This window comes from Saccopteryx leptura, chromosome 5 (genome assembly GCF_036850995.1).
Source record: "Saccopteryx leptura isolate mSacLep1 chromosome 5, mSacLep1_pri_phased_curated, whole genome shotgun sequence".
Lineage (NCBI taxonomy): Eukaryota > Metazoa > Chordata > Mammalia > Chiroptera > Emballonuridae > Saccopteryx > Saccopteryx leptura.
This window is the reverse complement of record NC_089507.1, coordinates 201,892,945-201,909,275: the sequence shown is the minus strand read 5'-3', so window position 1 is coordinate 201,909,275 and position 16,331 is coordinate 201,892,945. Positions and strand designations below refer to the sequence as shown.

General features: G+C 44.2%; 1 protein-coding gene across 3 annotated transcripts in view; it reads left to right on the top strand.

Moving 5' to 3' along the window:
* SLC9A8 (solute carrier family 9 member A8) overlaps nucleotides 1-16,331 on the top strand; it is a 62,650-nt gene that overhangs the window by 20,915 nt on the left and 25,404 nt on the right. For 2 of the 3 annotated variants that reach the window (XM_066387531.1, XM_066387530.1), the window contains 4 exons: nucleotides 1,227-1,285; nucleotides 6,028-6,111; nucleotides 11,238-11,339; nucleotides 12,835-12,869. In XM_066387531.1, coding sequence (XP_066243628.1) covers nucleotides 1,227-1,285; nucleotides 6,028-6,111; nucleotides 11,238-11,339; nucleotides 12,835-12,869 — 280 coding nt within the window. The remainder of the gene's footprint in view (nucleotides 1-1,226; nucleotides 1,286-6,027; nucleotides 6,112-11,237; nucleotides 11,340-12,834; nucleotides 12,870-16,331) is intronic. The other variant, XM_066387532.1, reaches the window with a different exon arrangement.

Sequence of the window (16,331 nt, the reverse complement as noted above, 5' to 3'; positions counted from 1 at the left end):
CTTCCTTGAGAATTATTTTTGGTAGGTTCTTTGTGAGAGAGTAATGAGCCTGTCAGCTTTATGGAAACAAGCCTGAACTTAGATGGTCTGTTTTGTTCCAGGAATTTCATAGAATTTTTAGATTATTTTCAGTATTGGGGTTTTATCTCTAACTATATGCTCTACATTGAACTGCCATCTGAGTCCGAGAAAGCGATGTTGGAGTCATTTTTGAAAATGGTTGGGATAAGGGGCAAACTTAGCTTATAAGCTTTCTCCCATTTCACATTGAAAATGGGTGGATGTAAGCCTGACCACTGGTGGTGCAATCAAGAGTGTTGACCTGAACACTGAGGTCACCAGCTTGGAACCTGAGGTCGCTGGCTTCAGCATGGGGTCACCGACATGATCCTGAACTCACCAGCTCCAAACCTGAGGTCACTTGACACGATTCCAGAGTTGCTGGCTCGACCCAGAGGTTGCTGGCTTGAGCCCAGGGTCACCAGCTGGACCTTGAGGTTGCTGGTTTGATCCGCAGTCAAGGTATGCATGAGAAGCAATCAATTTCATAACTAACTGGAACGAGTAGATACTTCTCTTTCTCAGAGAGAGAGAGAGAGAGAGATTAAATCTTCTGTGTTGCCTGACCAGGCGGTGGCGCAGTGGATAGAGCATCGGATTGGGATGCGAGGACCCAGGTTCGGAGACCCCGAGGTCGCCAGCTTGAGCACAGGCTCATCTGGTTTGAGCAAAGCTCACCAGCTTGGACCCAAGATCACAGGCTTGGGGTTACTTGGTCTGCTGTAGCCCCCCGGTCAAGGCACATATGAGAAAGCAATCAATGAACAACTAAGGTGTTGCAACAAAAAACTGATGATTGATGCTTCTCATCTCTCTCCGTTCCTATCTGTCTGTCCCTATCTATCCCTCTCTCTGGCTCTCTCTCTGGCTCTGTAAAAAAAAAAAATATATGTATCTATCCTTGGGTCCTATTTTATAAAGCTTTTTCTTCCCCCAGGTTTCTGTAGACTTCATTATTTTATGTTTTGTGAGATGCAAGTGAGAAAAAAACTCGTATAACTCTTCAAACTTCACACTGATTTCCATTTTTATGTTTTCAGACATAAAACTTACAGAAATCCATAAAAGCCATTTTGAGACATAATAACAGTTTCTCTAGAATACTAAACCTGAGTAATCTTTCTCGTGCCTTAAATTTGTGTTCAACTCTACATTTTCTTTTCTAGGTATTCTCATGGGAGCGATTATAAAAATTATAGAGTTTAAAAAACTGGCAAATTGGAAGGTAGGTTTGCCCAACTGTACGTTTTTTAACATAATTACAATTTTTATTGGTTGTTCTTAATTTCAGTAACACTGATGGTTTTGGTGGCTTTCTTATCAGTGCAGTTTACATTATCCCATTGATTTATTTAACATTCTACCAGATTAGGGTTGATAACTTTACATGTGAGTTTTTCTTAAAGCATAAATCTCACACTATTTCAGGTTAACATGGGAGCGACTCTATTTTACTATGGATGTTTTGTTATTTATGCACGTTTTTATAATCTGAGACAAAGGCTCTTATTAGCATTAAATATTAAAGTGTATTGCTCCCAGTTCCATTCTCACAGCTGAGACTAATAAAACATATTTGTCTGGCGCTGTATAGCTTACAGAATGTTTTACAAACTGTGGCTCATGTTGTCTCATGATACTCACGGGAGGCAGACTGAGTGTTGTCACACCCCATTTTTACAGATGAGGAAAGTAATGCCCCGAGAAGCCAGGACATGTACAGTGTCACAGAACTGGAAGGCGGCTGAGTCGAGTCCTGTGTCGGACTCTAGACCCTGTGGGCCTGTGTATTCTGTCTTTTCTCTGCGGCACCATGCGGTCCTCAGTTTGTGGCTGTCCATACCTTTTTGTTTACACCGTGGCCATTAGAGCATGAGCAGCATGGTGTGGTATGAGGACTATTTGAAACTTGAATTTCAACTTAAACTTGAGCATCCATCTTGAGTAGAGAGATTAACAAGTGTGTTACAGAACTGAATTTCTGAATGGAAATAAGGTCCATTTCAAAATATGAAAGAATTGGATGGCTAAAATGTATCACACTTGAGCCCCCACCCTGGATTAATTTGCCTGTTAAACTATAGAGTGTAAAATTTGTAAAACAAGCCGTATATATAATCTGACCTAAAATACAGTTTGAAACTTATAAATAATTTTCAGGAAATATTGTATGTAATTCAATGAATTTACAAATATATATTCAGCTCCTGGTATTTCAGAACTGCCCACAGCCGGGGCTGAGGCTGGCCAGGCCCCAGGGGAGCACACTGGGAATGGCATTTCTGCCTTCCTGCAACTTGTCAAATTTAACCATCCTCATTGTGGCTCGCCCTAGGCTGTGAGGTACAGGCTAGGACCCTCTCTCTACACCTAGGTTTGTTATAGCCCGATAGGGAGAGAATTGCACCTAACACATTTTCGTTGATTTAAAATCACTTGATGAAAATAGGAATTGATTTAAAAACAATGAAAAATTCTCTGTTTGATTTTAAAATATTATTAGTGTATATAAAATTCTGGAACTTTCACATAAAACTCTGAACTTCTAGCTTCTGTTTAAAAAGCAGCTCTCTTAACAGTAGCCCACGTTCAGCCCAGCAGAGATCCGAGGCGCATGGGCAGCTGCTGTCTTGGTAATGCTGTGTGGTCCCTGGAAGCCTCTGAGTGGGTGACCCCAACTCAGCTCTGAGTCATGGGAGGAAGGGAGGGGAGGTGCTCTGTCACCTTTAGTTTTATATGCTTCAGTGTTCTTGAATTTATTTTTCAAGATGTTTCTTTTCAAGTTAAAATAATAGTAATACATTTAATAGCACAGATAAGAGAACCAGTGTTGGGTGGTGAATATAAGGGACTAGAGAGCCTTCCAGGCAACCAGTGTGGACCTCAGAAAAGGACCAGGTTTCTAGCAGGGCCGGTTGGGGCAGGCTTCCTGGGAGAACAGGTGTTTGTGGAAGCCGAAGCGGGAAGCAGGACACCTGTTTGGAACCTGCATGCTGCAGGGAGCAGTTGGAGATAAGAAAAACAAGGAGCTTGGTGTGTTTTCTCTGAGTGGTTCTGTTTTCAGACGACTCTTGCTGGGTTGGCCTTCTACCTGTATTGTCTGCCCTATGCTTAATATATTTCTTTAAATCAACTTGCTTTTTTATTCACATACGTTTTTGTAGCATTTTTAAAGTTTTACTGTGGTAAAATATACATAACATAAAATTTACCATTTTATCTATTTTTAAGCATAAACTTTAGTAGCATTAAATACACCCCAGTGTTATATAGTCATCATCATTTCCAGAATTTTTCTCTCATCCCACGTAGAAATTCTACTGTTTGAACAACTCCCTATCCCCCCTCCCTGCTTTCTGTTCCACTTTCTATTTGTTTAGTATTTTTTCGTAGCCTTATTCTACTTTCTGTCTTTCTGAATTTACCTATTCTAGGTACTTCATGTAAATGAAATCATACAATATTTGGCCTTTTGTGTCTGGCTCTCTTACTTAGCATGTTGTTGCATCCATGTTGTAGCATGTATCAGAATTGCCTTTCTTTTTACGGCTGAATACTATTCCACAGAGCCACACCATTCGTTGACAGACCCTTGGGTTGTTTCCACTTTTTGGCTGTTGTAAATAATGCTGCTGTGAACATTGGCATACTAGATATACATTTATTTCCAAGGAAACATCAGAATACTATTTTAAATGGAAAACCAGCATTGTTTTTATAAATAAACGCGATAAAAACAAAGGAGTCCATGGCCTACTAAAGCCTCTGTGGTCAAGCCTGTTCTCTGTCAGAAAGAGAGATCAGCACACTGGAGAGAGGCTTTGAGTTGAGATTGGAAAAGAGTCCAAGGGGCTGGCTTTCTCAGTCCGCAGGGCAGCGGTATTTGATGTTGCCTGTCTCCAGCGCCTCTGAAAACCACTTCAGGCTACTTTGGGGGAGATGCTGCCAAACAGAACCAGGGCAGGGACCTTTCTGTAACACTGCTCACCATAAGGTGGTGGGTGCGTTTCTTGTGACTGCTATAACAGATTGCCACAATCTGGGTGACTTAAAACAACAGAGATTTCTTCATGGTTCTGGAGGCTAGAAGTCTGAAACAAGGTGTTGGCAGAGCCACACTCCCTCTCGGGAGGGAGCAGGCTCTCGGGGAGAACCCCTCATTGCCTCTTCTACCTTCTGGGGTCCCAGGCCTTCCTTGGCTGTCTCTCTGCCTCAGCCCATCTCCCCATGGCCTTCTCTGTGTCTGTGTGACCTTTTCTGTCCCTAACAAGAACATTGTCATTGGGTTTGGGACTCACGCCAATCCAGTATGATCTCATCTGGATTCTTCCCTTAATAACATCTACCAAGACCCGATTTCCAATGAGGTTACCTTCTGAGGTTCCAGGTGGACATGAATTGGGGCTGGAAGATACTACACAATTGTAGGCGGGGCCTCCTTTTCCCAGGAGAGTTTAGTTTCTGAAACTCCAAGAGAATCTGTACAGCAGCCCCACTGCACAGATCCAGAGAATTGGTTGCCCCATACAACGCAGAGATTGGCCCATTTCTATTCATATGGTCCCCATCTGAGTCATGAGCCTGTTGTAGAGGCAATTATTTTAAGACTTAATCAGGAGTCATAATTTGCTTCTATTTTGAGCCTTTTTAAAATGCTATTTTAGTCATATGGTAACAGCTGTACATTTGTAGGAATACATTTAATTATTCTTTTGAATGGGGATTTTTACAAGAAATCAGATTGTCAAGATTGTGGCATAGAAATTTTCATATGGAAAAGGACCTGATTTTGCGGTATTTAATAGACTGTATATTTAGTACACATGTAGTCATTTTGGGCTTGAGGACCACTATGCATTCCCCCAGTCTACCAACATATATATATATATATATATATATATATATATATATATATATATATATATATATATATATATATATATATAAAATTTTTTTTTGTATTTTTCTGAAGCTAGAAACAGGGAGAGACAGTCAGACAGACTCCCGCATGCGCCCCACCGGGATCCACCCGGCATGCCCACCAGGGGGCGACACTCTGCCCACCAGGGGGCGATGCTCTGCCCCTCCGGGGGCGTCTCTCTGTTGTGACCAGAGCCACTCTAGTGCCTGGGGCAGAGGCCAAGGAGCCATCCCCAGCGCCCGGGCCATCTTTGCTCCAATGGAGCCTTGGCTGCGGGAGGGGAAGAGAGAGACAGACAGGAAGGAGAGGTGGAGAAGCAGATAGGCGCTTCTCCTGTGTGCCCTGTCTGGGAATCGAACCCGGGACTTCTGCACGCCAGGCCAACGCTCTACCACTGAGCCAACCGGCCAGGGCCGAGAAATATATTAATATAGAAAATTCAAGTGTTATCCCTCCAAAGATGGCTATATCTAGAAATACCTTCCATAATCGACTTAATAATTGAGTCTGAAAGCATGTGAGGGACTGGAGCCATGTCCCGGATCGTGAGGGCATCAGGTGGGGGCTCTTGGGCACAGTCAGAATTAGGAAAATGGCAGTTGTCTGTGACAGGCAGAGAAAAGGTGGGGTTGTCTTTAACATGTGTAGGGATTACTCTTCCTCCAAGTGGACTGTTTTAGCCTCACCACTGCCTTATCCTAGAGGATTCCAATTTGTGGACTTGTCATTAAAATTAATTTTCTTTCCTTAGGAAAGGGTAAAAAGCATACAACTGTGTGTTTGGAAGTGATTCGTTCTGCTTTTTCTTTTGCTGGTCACCTTTTAAACTCACTTGCCCTGCATTTTTCAATGCATGTTTTGTTTTCTTGGGGTGGGGTGGGGTTGTTTTCTTGTCCTCCTGCTTGGTGTTTTTATCAGGTAGTTATTTAAACATGGTGTTTCCACTGGGCCAGGCCTGAGAGAATTACTTTGGCTCTTCATTGATGGATTTATTTCTTAATTACATAAATTTCATGCCTCTGAAAATACCCATTTTATATTTACAGGAAGAAGAAATGTTTCGTCCAAATATGTTTTTCCTTCTGTTGCTTCCACCTATCATATTTGAGTCAGGATATTCATTACACAAGGTAGGACTCAGGCACACGTTAGTGCTTTTGGTCTGGATGGCTTCCCATGTCAGTAAGGCAACTTCCTTAAAAGCTTGGGTGTTCATTTAGCAGCGGTGTCTGTGTGTGCACATCCTGGGTGTGCACGGTAGAAGCTGGACCGGGCTGCCTGACCTGTGGACCGGAGCGGCCATGGTCAATGGGCTGCTTTCATGGTTTCGGGCAGTCTGGCATATTGAGCTAGCGTTCTCCATAGAAGGGTGCTTTGCCTAGGAAGATGGCCAGAGTGCTTTTAAGTGGGACACAGATGACACATTGACCCTTCTTGTTGGACACAGACTGACACATGTTAAAGGGATAGGCTGTGTCCTGGGTGAGCAGGGACACGTGCTCAGGGCCTTTTGATTCTCTCTCAGCTCGCTATGTGGGGCCTTCTCCCTCCTTGGCCCATTCATCCTTCAGCGTCTGCCCTCTCAGAACCCTGGCCTGGGCCTCAGCTCCCAGCTGGTACTCCCTGTCATGTGTGTCGTTCCCCCCCCCCCCCCCGCCCCAGTCTCCACCTACCTCTCCCCTGCCTCTCCCCCGCCCAGCCACTCCTCACAGGCTGGCGCCCCATCCTCTGCCTCGCCTTCAAGTTCTTTCTGGCACATTCACCCTTTCCCACCCTGGCTTGGCTCCCTGGCTCCACCCTGAAGAGCGGCATCTCTGGCCCCTGCAGATTCTCTGCTTTGCCTTGTCATTTCTGGTCTCTGTTCTCCAACTCTTTCTGCCCGGGTGAGAGCTTCTCACTTTTAAACCAGTTCTGTGTGTGTGCATGGGATTTTTTCTTTACCTCCGAGTTTTCTTCAAACAGAAATGTATTTAAGTTCTAAAATAGATGATTCAATTTGAATTAAAATGTCAGTAATACAAAAGTTATTTTGTGAGTGTGATAAAAAAATTTTGAAGGTTGGAAAGACTAAGGTTTGGCCTACCTTGGAAAGAACCTGGACTTTGGAGCCAGAGGCCTAGATCTAATCATGTGCTGCCCCCTATGGATTCCTGTTGGGTACAGTAGAATTAAAAATTAAAAACAAAACCCCAAAAACCCTACCTGTTAGGTTGCTTTGAAATTGACACTAGGTGAAAGATTATATACAGAGCACCACCCACCACATTAAATAAATGGTAGTGCTTCTTGTTATTAATAATAATATATATTATTGATAGTATTAACATTTACTAGTAGTATTATGAACAATAACATAATAAATTTGACAGTTAAATTAGGAGGATTTTGTTTAAAACATACAAATTAATCTTTAATTTTTCACTTGGGTACCAAAGCAAAAATATTCTAAGATGTTTAGTCCGTATACTTTTTAAATTTATTTACTAATTTTAGAGAGAAAGAGAGAGAGAAACTGAAACATCCATATGTTTCTGTAAGTGCCCTGACTGGGGATCAAACCCACAACTTTCATGTATAGGGACAACACTGTAACCAGCTGAGCTATCTGGCAATGGGAGTCCAGATTTAAAAAAAAAGATATTTCATCATATATCCACAGAAGATTTGAAAAGGAAGTTTAGTGAAAAAAAAAATTTCAAGTCTTCTAAACCATTACTAACAGATAATTGTTAAAAAGAAAACAAGCAAGAAGGAATTGGAAGTCAATGTCTTCTCTTTAATTTCTTTCATTTTGTAAATAATTCTTAAAAGAACTATCAGCAGGTTATGAAAATATTTCAAAATAGTGTTGAGGAAATGGATTTGATTTTGACTTAAAAACATACTTTGATTATTATGTTAGAGCATGGGAAGTTTTATTTTCTAAGTTTTTGGAGAGAGAAGAAATAAACTTGTTCAAAATTTGAGGAAAATAACAGTTTCTTTAGAAACCATTCCTTTATTTGGGGTGGTGAACACACAATACAGTATACTGATGCTGTATACCTGAAACCTATATAATTTTATTAATCAATGTCACCCCATTAAATTTAATTAATTAATTTATTTATTTTTTTTACAAAAACAGAGAGAGAGGGATAGACAGGGACAGACAGGAACATAGAGATGAGAAGCATCAATCATCAGTTTTTCATTGTGCTTTGCGACACCTTAGTTGTTCATTGATTGCATTCTCATATGTGCCTTGACCACGGGCCTTCGGCAGACCGAGTAACCCCTTGCTCGAGCCAGCGACCTTGGGTCCAAGCTGGTGAGCTTTTGCTCAAACCAGATGAGCCCGCGCTCAAGCTGGCGACCTCGGGGTCTCAAACCTGGGTCCTCGTCATCCCAGTCCAACGCTCTATCCACTGCGCCACTGCCTGATCAGGCAAATTTAATTTTTAAAAATTACTTCTTTGAAAATAGATGTTCAGCAGAAAATGTGATAATTTATGTGAAAGGGACTAATGTGATTTGGAAATGCAAATTCAGAGACTACTTCTTATCCTTCCCCCAAAAAGATAGGAAATCAACTTTGAATGTTTTATTTTAATATTGCTATATTTTCTAACAAATTTGGATGTGGAATAAAAAATTCAGTAAGAATATTCTAAGTTGATATGCATGTATTGGCTCTTTAAATTATTAATATGCACCCTGGCCGGTTGGCTCAGTGGTAGAGCATTGGCCTGGCGTGCAGAGGTCCCGGGTTCGATTCCCAGCCAGGGCACACAGGAGAAGCGTCCATCTGCTTCTCCACCCCTCCCCCTCTCCTTCCTCTCTATCTCTCTCTTCCCCTCCCGCAGCTGAGGCTCCATTGGAGCAAAGATGGCCCGGGCGCTGGGGATGGCTCCTTGGCCACTGCCTCAGGTGCTAGAGTGGCTCTGGTCTCAACAGAGTGACGCCCCCAGAGGGGCAGAGCATCACCCCCTGGTGGGCAGAGCGTTGTCCCCTGGTGGGCGTGCTGGGTGGATCCCGGTCGGGCGCATGCGGGAGTCTGTCTGACTGTCTCTCCCCGTTTCCAGCTTCAGAGAAAAAAAAAAAAAATTATTAATATGCAAAGAATAGGACATTATGTCAGAAACAAATTCACTTTGTATAGCAAAGGGAAGTTCTTACAGTGTGGTAACTTATATTTGGGTAAATTTTCAATATCCATATTAATATTAACCAATTACATATATTTTATCAGAATTAGCTCCCTATAAACAGACCAAGACTTAGTTTAATCTATTTTAAAATAACAAAACAAAGCATCTTTTTGCAAAGAAAAACTCAGATTAAAGCCTTTTGTTTAGAAAAAACAAATCATTGTGTTTGCCTTGAGTTATTTTAAAGTTCTTTGTGCTCTAAGGATTGATATGCCAAACCAAGTAATTGAATGTCAGATTAGGGGCAGCCAGATCAAAACTGCCATGAATGAAGCAGAGAAACTTCCTGAAGGAGACAGGATTAGTGGGCTGCCAGCACTGAGCTGAGGACATCCTTTTGAAGTGTGGTTTAACATGTCAGTTCCTGTTGTCTATGGCTTGACAATTCCTGAGCAAAAAGATGGGATCCCCTTGTCCACGCTCACAATCAAGGGGTCATCAAGGCTCCCTGGTGTGACTCCCGAGAGGGACTACAGGATTCTGATAAACAGCTAATTTTCTGAATTTTATGGAAATTTGAAAGATGTTACCATGCTACTTGGGACTCAAATATTTTCTCTTAAATGCCATAGAGTATAGATGAAAATATGTTTTATCTGCCATATTTATAGTTGATGATGGTACTAATAGAGTGAAGTAAAATTATTTAAAAGACCTGGACAGCCTGACTTGTGGTGGCGCAGTGGATAAAGTGTCAACCAGGAAACGCTGAGGTCGCCGGTTCAAAACCCTGGGCTTGCCTGGTCAAGGCACATATGAGAGTTGATGCTTCCTGCTCCTCCCCCCTTCTCTCTCTCTCTCTCTCTCTCCCCTCTCTATAATGAATAAATAAAATCTTTATTAAAAAAAATAATAAATAATAAAAGACCTGGACAGCAAAAAGGAGTTTCTAACAGTATAACCTACTCTCTTGATATTCTTCGTAGTAATGTACCTTTTCTTAATTAAATGAAAAATTATAATTGTATAAACTTTGGACTTTGATCAGACATGAAACAGTCCTTTGGTACCTATTCATTGGGCACTTTGCATCTGATAGGTATTATGTTAATGACATTGAACAAAAGCATATGTGGTCATTGCCCCATTGAGCCTGCAGCCTAGTGGAATAGTCAGTCAAATAGTTACATAAATAAGTGTAAATATTCAGCCATATCAGGTCCTATCAGGAGAGGGTCATTTGCATTGAGAGCATAGAACAGGATCTGACCTTGCTAAGGGATCAGAGAAGGCTTCCTTCTTAGGAATAGTGAAAATGTCCTGAGATCTTAGGGTGATTAAAGTTCACCAAACATGCCCTGGCCAGGTAGCTCAGTTGGTTAGAGCGTCACCCTGATGTGCTAAGGTTGCAGGTTTGATCCTTGATCAGGGCACATACAGGAGTCAACCAGTGAATGCATAAATAAGTTGAACAAATCAATCTCGCCCCCTTCTCTCTAACATCAATAAATAATAAAAAATTTTAAATAAATGAATGAGTTCACCAAAGAGGAAGGAAGAGTGGTCCAAACCCAGGGAGTATAGCGCATTTGAAAACAAAAAGCCACCAGTGTGCATGGCACCCAGAAAACAAAGAAGGGAGGGTAGAGGTCTGCACAGGAGTCCAGCCGTCCAGGCGTTGGTTGGTTTTAGTTGCATTTTGAGTGTAAGTGGAGGGGTCAGAGTGAAGGCAGCACAACCAGATTTGTCTTTTGAAAGATCATTCTAGAAGCCGTTGGAGAGTGGAGGGCAAGTAGCCAGGAGTGGTTGAGACTTGTTAGGAGCTGTTGCAGTGGTCCTGGGGCGGGAGGCTGACAGGGCTTAGGCGAGGGCCAGGGAGGTAACGGCGGAGAGGAGCAGGGAGGTGTGAGCGGCACGGGGAAGGTAAAGCCGCAGGGCGAGGCTGTGCGGTAGGAGGGGCCGGAGGGAAGACTCCCAGGTTTCCAGCGTGCCAAACAGGCTGGGTGATGGCGACTGTGCCCTTCGCGGAGAGTCAAGCATGTGAGGAGGGCCAAGTGCGGGGCCGTGCCTTCATTGATAGGACCGGCTTTTCTAATCATTTCTCTCATTTCTGCTCTTTCAAACAGGGTAACTTCTTTCAAAATATTGGTTCCATCACCTTGTTTTCTGTTTTTGGTACAGCAATTTCTGCTTTTGTAGTAGGTGGAGGAATTTATTTTCTGGGTCAGGTAAGAACATCTTTGAAAATCTTACATTCTTAGAGCTAGTGCAGGGAGGTGGGCAAGGGCCACCTGGTGGGGCCTGGGTTTCACCGTCCAGGTAGACGCTCCCGGGAAGGGAATCCAGACCCCCGCGAGGCACAGCCAAGTGGGCTAACATTGTTTCTCAGGGTCCTCAAAGAGCTCTGATGTCTGGGGTGGAGTGAATCTTTCCCATAGTTCTCAAAAGTATTTATTTGCTTTAACTCGCAAACAAATACTTATCCTAAAAATATTGTATTAAGTTGGAATACTGTACCTAAAGATAAAGCAGAATCTATATACCATCAAAGTCTTCAGATTCTAACAGTAGCTGTGTTGTTAGATACACTGAATCAGGGTAAAATGCTCTTTTTAAAAATAAAATTTGTGGGCCCTGGCCACTTGGCTCAGTGGTAGAGCGTCAGCCTGGCATTCAGGAGTCCTGGGTTTGATTCCCAGCCAAGGCACACAGGAGAAGCGCCCATCTGCTTCTCCACCCCTCCCCCTCTCCTTCCTCTCTGTCTCTCTCTTCCCCTCCCGCAGCCAAGGCTCCACTGGAGCAAAGTTGGCCCAGGCGCTGAGGATGGCTCTATGGCCTCTGCCTCAGGCGCTAGAATGGCTCTGGTCATAACAGAGCGACACCCCAGATGGGCAGAGCATCGCCCCCTGGTGGGCATGCCGGGTGGATCCCGGTAGGGCACATGCAGGAGTCTGTCTGACTGCCTCCCCGTTTCCAGCTTCAGAAAAATACCAAAACTAAATAAATAAATAAATAAATAATAAAATTAAAATTTGTGTTTGAAAAATCAAAGATGATTCACAATGTGTTCATTCACTTTTAACTCATCCACCCGCAGACTTATGTGCACTGTATTTTCTACCGTGCTAACCCAGTTCCCGGTGTCATCAGTTGCGGGTCCTGTACTTGCGGTTCAAATTATTTGGCTTTGTTTAAATCAAACCCTCTGAGGAAAGCAGCATCTGTGGCTTGCATTCTGCACACCTGTGCAGGGAGCAGGAAGTGTGCCTGCCCCAGCTCTGTAAAGTTAGTTTGAGGTTCAGGCAGCTGGGTGACAGGCAGGTGAGCATGCTGCTTTTGGTGGCTGTCACCTAAGGCCATTCCAGCTGATTTCCACATTCACTGCTGCCTCAGTGGCACCAGAATAAATCTGTCTGCCATGCTGCCTTCTTCATTGCCCCACTTCTAGTACCAAATGAGAATAAACTTTAGAGAAGAAAACTAGTTAATCTGGCTTGAAAAATGTCGCATTCTTTTCCATACTTCTGTTGTATGATGATCAAAATGCATGTTCAAACTAAAACTGAGGAGATTTTTAAAAATTTTCAAGTGGTTTGAGTACTGAAGATGAATGTCCTTATTATAAGTTTGTGATAAAGCACTAATGGACAGTTTAATCTTCTTGGCTGTTCTCCAGGGGTTTTTTTTGTGTGTGTCTGTATGTTTGTGTGTTTTATTTTACAGGCTGATGTAATCTCTAAACTCAACATGACAGACAGGTAAATCTTTCATACTGTAACACCCATACTGCTTTTTAGACCGGGGAGTGTTCACATTAATTCCTGGGTGTGGTACCTCTCTATTCTTTCTCTTTGTTTTGCTGATGACTTCTCTGTAAAAATCTAGTCTGAATTAATTCAGGTCTCTGAAATGAAGCAAAACTAGATGGAGGCTATTTTGAAGATCTCTAGTCAGAACATTGCTGACTGAAACAATGAATTTAGTTTAAGCTCTGGGAGGAATAACTCATGAATTAACTGCCTGCCCACACCACACGCTGCACCATTGTTTTATTAAGAAGCCTCTTCAACTGATTTCTAAGTCTTTTCAGTGGCCACAATGAAAAGTTATCTTCTTGATGGGGGGGAGTAAGGTGTGAACTATTACCCTGGGCTTTCCACCAAGTCTGGGTGGGGCTGATTTGGGGGAAGCAGACAGGGTCCAGGGCTCTGTTGCGCATGTCCTCGGCCTGCAGCTACTCTAGGGACCTCTCAGAGCTGCTGCCCAGGAGCCAGGAATTTCCATAGTTGACTTAGCAAGAAGCGGCCTAGGCAGCTGTCTCTCAGAAGGTCCCAGAGAAAGTGCACAAGCAGAGGTCAGCCTGGTTTTCCCTCTCGGAGAAGTCCAGCAAGGATGCAGCCCTGCTCCGTGTCTGTACCTCGACGTCAGCAGTGGTTCTGTCCTGTGGCCCGGCTGGCGAGCTAGGAAGTGGGACTGAGCACTTGCACCCACATCCCTCCCATCCAGCCTGCCAGAGCTTGAGGTCTTTAGCAGCACCCTGGGGACTAGAATCTTGGAACCCTTCTCATGGGAAATGTGTTTCTGATAACATGAAGTCCAATCTCATTTTCCTCCCAGGGACATAAATTTCAGAGCTTTGGTCGTAAGATAGTTTTGATAAATAAACAGGTAGCAAAAGGCACATTCCTCTTCCACAAGGAGCTGGAAATAAAACAGAACTGATGCCCTGCATTTTGTAGGTATTTTGTCAGAGGAGAAAAATGCCCCAAACCCAGTCCAAGTAAAGGAAGAGGTCACAGCATTCAGCCCTGCGCCCTGTTTGGGGGCAGCTGGTTAGATACAGAAAATGCTCGATAAATCCGTGTGCAACTGAACTGAACCGAAGGTCGGGATGTTGGGGCAGAGGAGTAGGAGACTTGCTCCTTAGACAAGCCAGTAACAGCCGGGCGGAGCTTGCTTCTCCCAGGCGCCCACATTTCATTTCCTGGTACAAAGTGACCATCCACAGATGGCAGGTGCCCTGGGAAAGTTAGCCAGCAGTTGCAGACCCCATCGCTGCAGGGCCTGAGGGGACAGCCACTTCTCAGCTCCACTAGTAATTACCATTATGGACCCAGGTTTACTAGATATTTTAAAAAAATGTTTATTTTTCAAAAGAGACCAGGTTTTTAGATTTTTTTTTTTCAATACTCCGCCATCTTGGCTGCTTCTCCTGGCCACATGGCCTCTTCCTGGCCACATGGCCTCTTTCTGCTCTCCTCTCTGCTCTCTCCTCTAATGATAATCTCAGGAACCAGGAGCGGTTTTTAGATTTTAAGAAGCAATTTTCCAGTTTTCAGATGTTGCGAATTTATTTGTTTGTTTTTTTTTTAATTTTTTTTTTCTTTATTTTTTATTTATTCATTTTAGACAGGAGAGGGAGAGACAGAGAGAGAGGAGAGACAGAGAGAGAGAAGGGGGGAGGAGCTGGAAGCATCAACTCCCATATGTGCCTTGACCAGGCAAGCCCAGGGTTTCGAACCGGCAACCTCAGCATTTCCAGGTCGACGCTTTATCCACTGTGCCACCACAGGTCAGGCTATTTGTCTGTTTTTTTTAAATAACCATGCAGGCCAAACGGACTCACAGACTGCTGAGCTAGAGAAAACATTAAAAAAAAAATAGCCAAAACTTTGTTTCATATTATTTTAGTGATATTTCTGCTGGAGAGCTATTCTACTCATAGGACACCCTGACCTCTTTTAGCACCCGAGACCATTTCCTTTTTGCTTCTGATGTTGCTACCCTTTGAGATGATGGAATCAAAAAATCACATTTTTAGGTTGAACTTGTAACTTCTGGCCTTTGGAGAAACTGGGTCACGAAGGTGTGAAGTGGAGACTGAACGACGCCTTCGATCCGGGCCTCTTGAGTCCGGCCGTTCATATTTCAGACTTCTCTTCGTCACTGTCAGCAGTGTTCTGCCCCAGTTTAGATTCCCAACCAAAGCCACACGTGTTATATAATTTATGCAAAGTATTACCCCCAGCCCTTTGTTATGAAAATCTCAAACATCCTGCAAAGGTGGGCGCTGCACAGTGGACACCACGTGACCACCACCCAGAGCCCACAGCTACTGTCGCGCTAGGTTAGCTTCAACACAGATCTTTCCGCTGCTCCGTCCCCCTGTCCAGCCATCGGTCCATCCTCGGGCCCCTGCTCTCTGGTTTCCAGTTCAGGATGCCTCATGGGCTGTGCGTCCTCTTTAGAGCAACTGAAACCCGGTGCAGAGGAGCTTTAGCTTCAGCAAAGAAAGTGTAAGTTTGTTCATTCAGAGAACTGAAGTGTCACCAGAGTGGTGGCTTCCGGCATGACAGCCTCCAGGGCCCACAACGTCAGGTCTCTCTCCTCTGCCGTCTCAGCTCAGCTCAGCTCAGCTCATCCTTGGGCACCTCGCCCTATGCGGCAGCACTGACGGCTCTGGGCTCAAATCACCTCTGCTGGAAGGGCCAACCTGATGCCCTGGTACATGCCCGGTGATGGCCCTCACCGACCAAGCTTGGGCCCCTGCCCACTCCTAGAGTCCCACGCGGCTCCATGGATAGAGAGATGGGGAGGTGGCTTCCCAAAGAAAAATTGGGGTACTGTTACAAAGCCGGGCTGCATGGCACTCAGGGAGGGCAGGAGGGCCCAGCCAAGCCAAGCGGAGGCAGCACGCAGCACACAGCCCAGCAGGGGCTCCCAGGGCCCTGGCCCTGCCGCCTCAGAACACACTTACAGACATTCCTCCTCCTGCGAGGTCCCTGTGATGCTGCCCTGGCTGAGGAGAGGAGGGATAAAAGGAGAGACAAGAGGGTAGGTGTCTGGTTTCAGCACAAGGGCCCCAAGGCCAGCTGCCAACCAAACAGGGCCTCCCAACTTGGCAGTCATTTGGTGGCAGAGACTGCCACCTGTCCTTTCCCTCCCACTCTACTTGCCTGCCTTCCGTAAGTCTGTCTGGGCCAGGGGTCGGCAAACTCATTTGTCAGCAGAGCCAAGTATCAACAGTACAACGATTGACATTTCTTTTGAGAGCCAAATTTTTTAAACTTAAACTATATAGGTAGGTACATTCCTTATCGAGGTAGCACCCACACGTGGTATTTTGTGGAAGAGCCACACTCAAGGGGCCAGAGCCACATGTGGTTCACGAACTGCAATTTGCTAACCACTGCGCCTGGGCCATGCTCAGTACCAGTCCT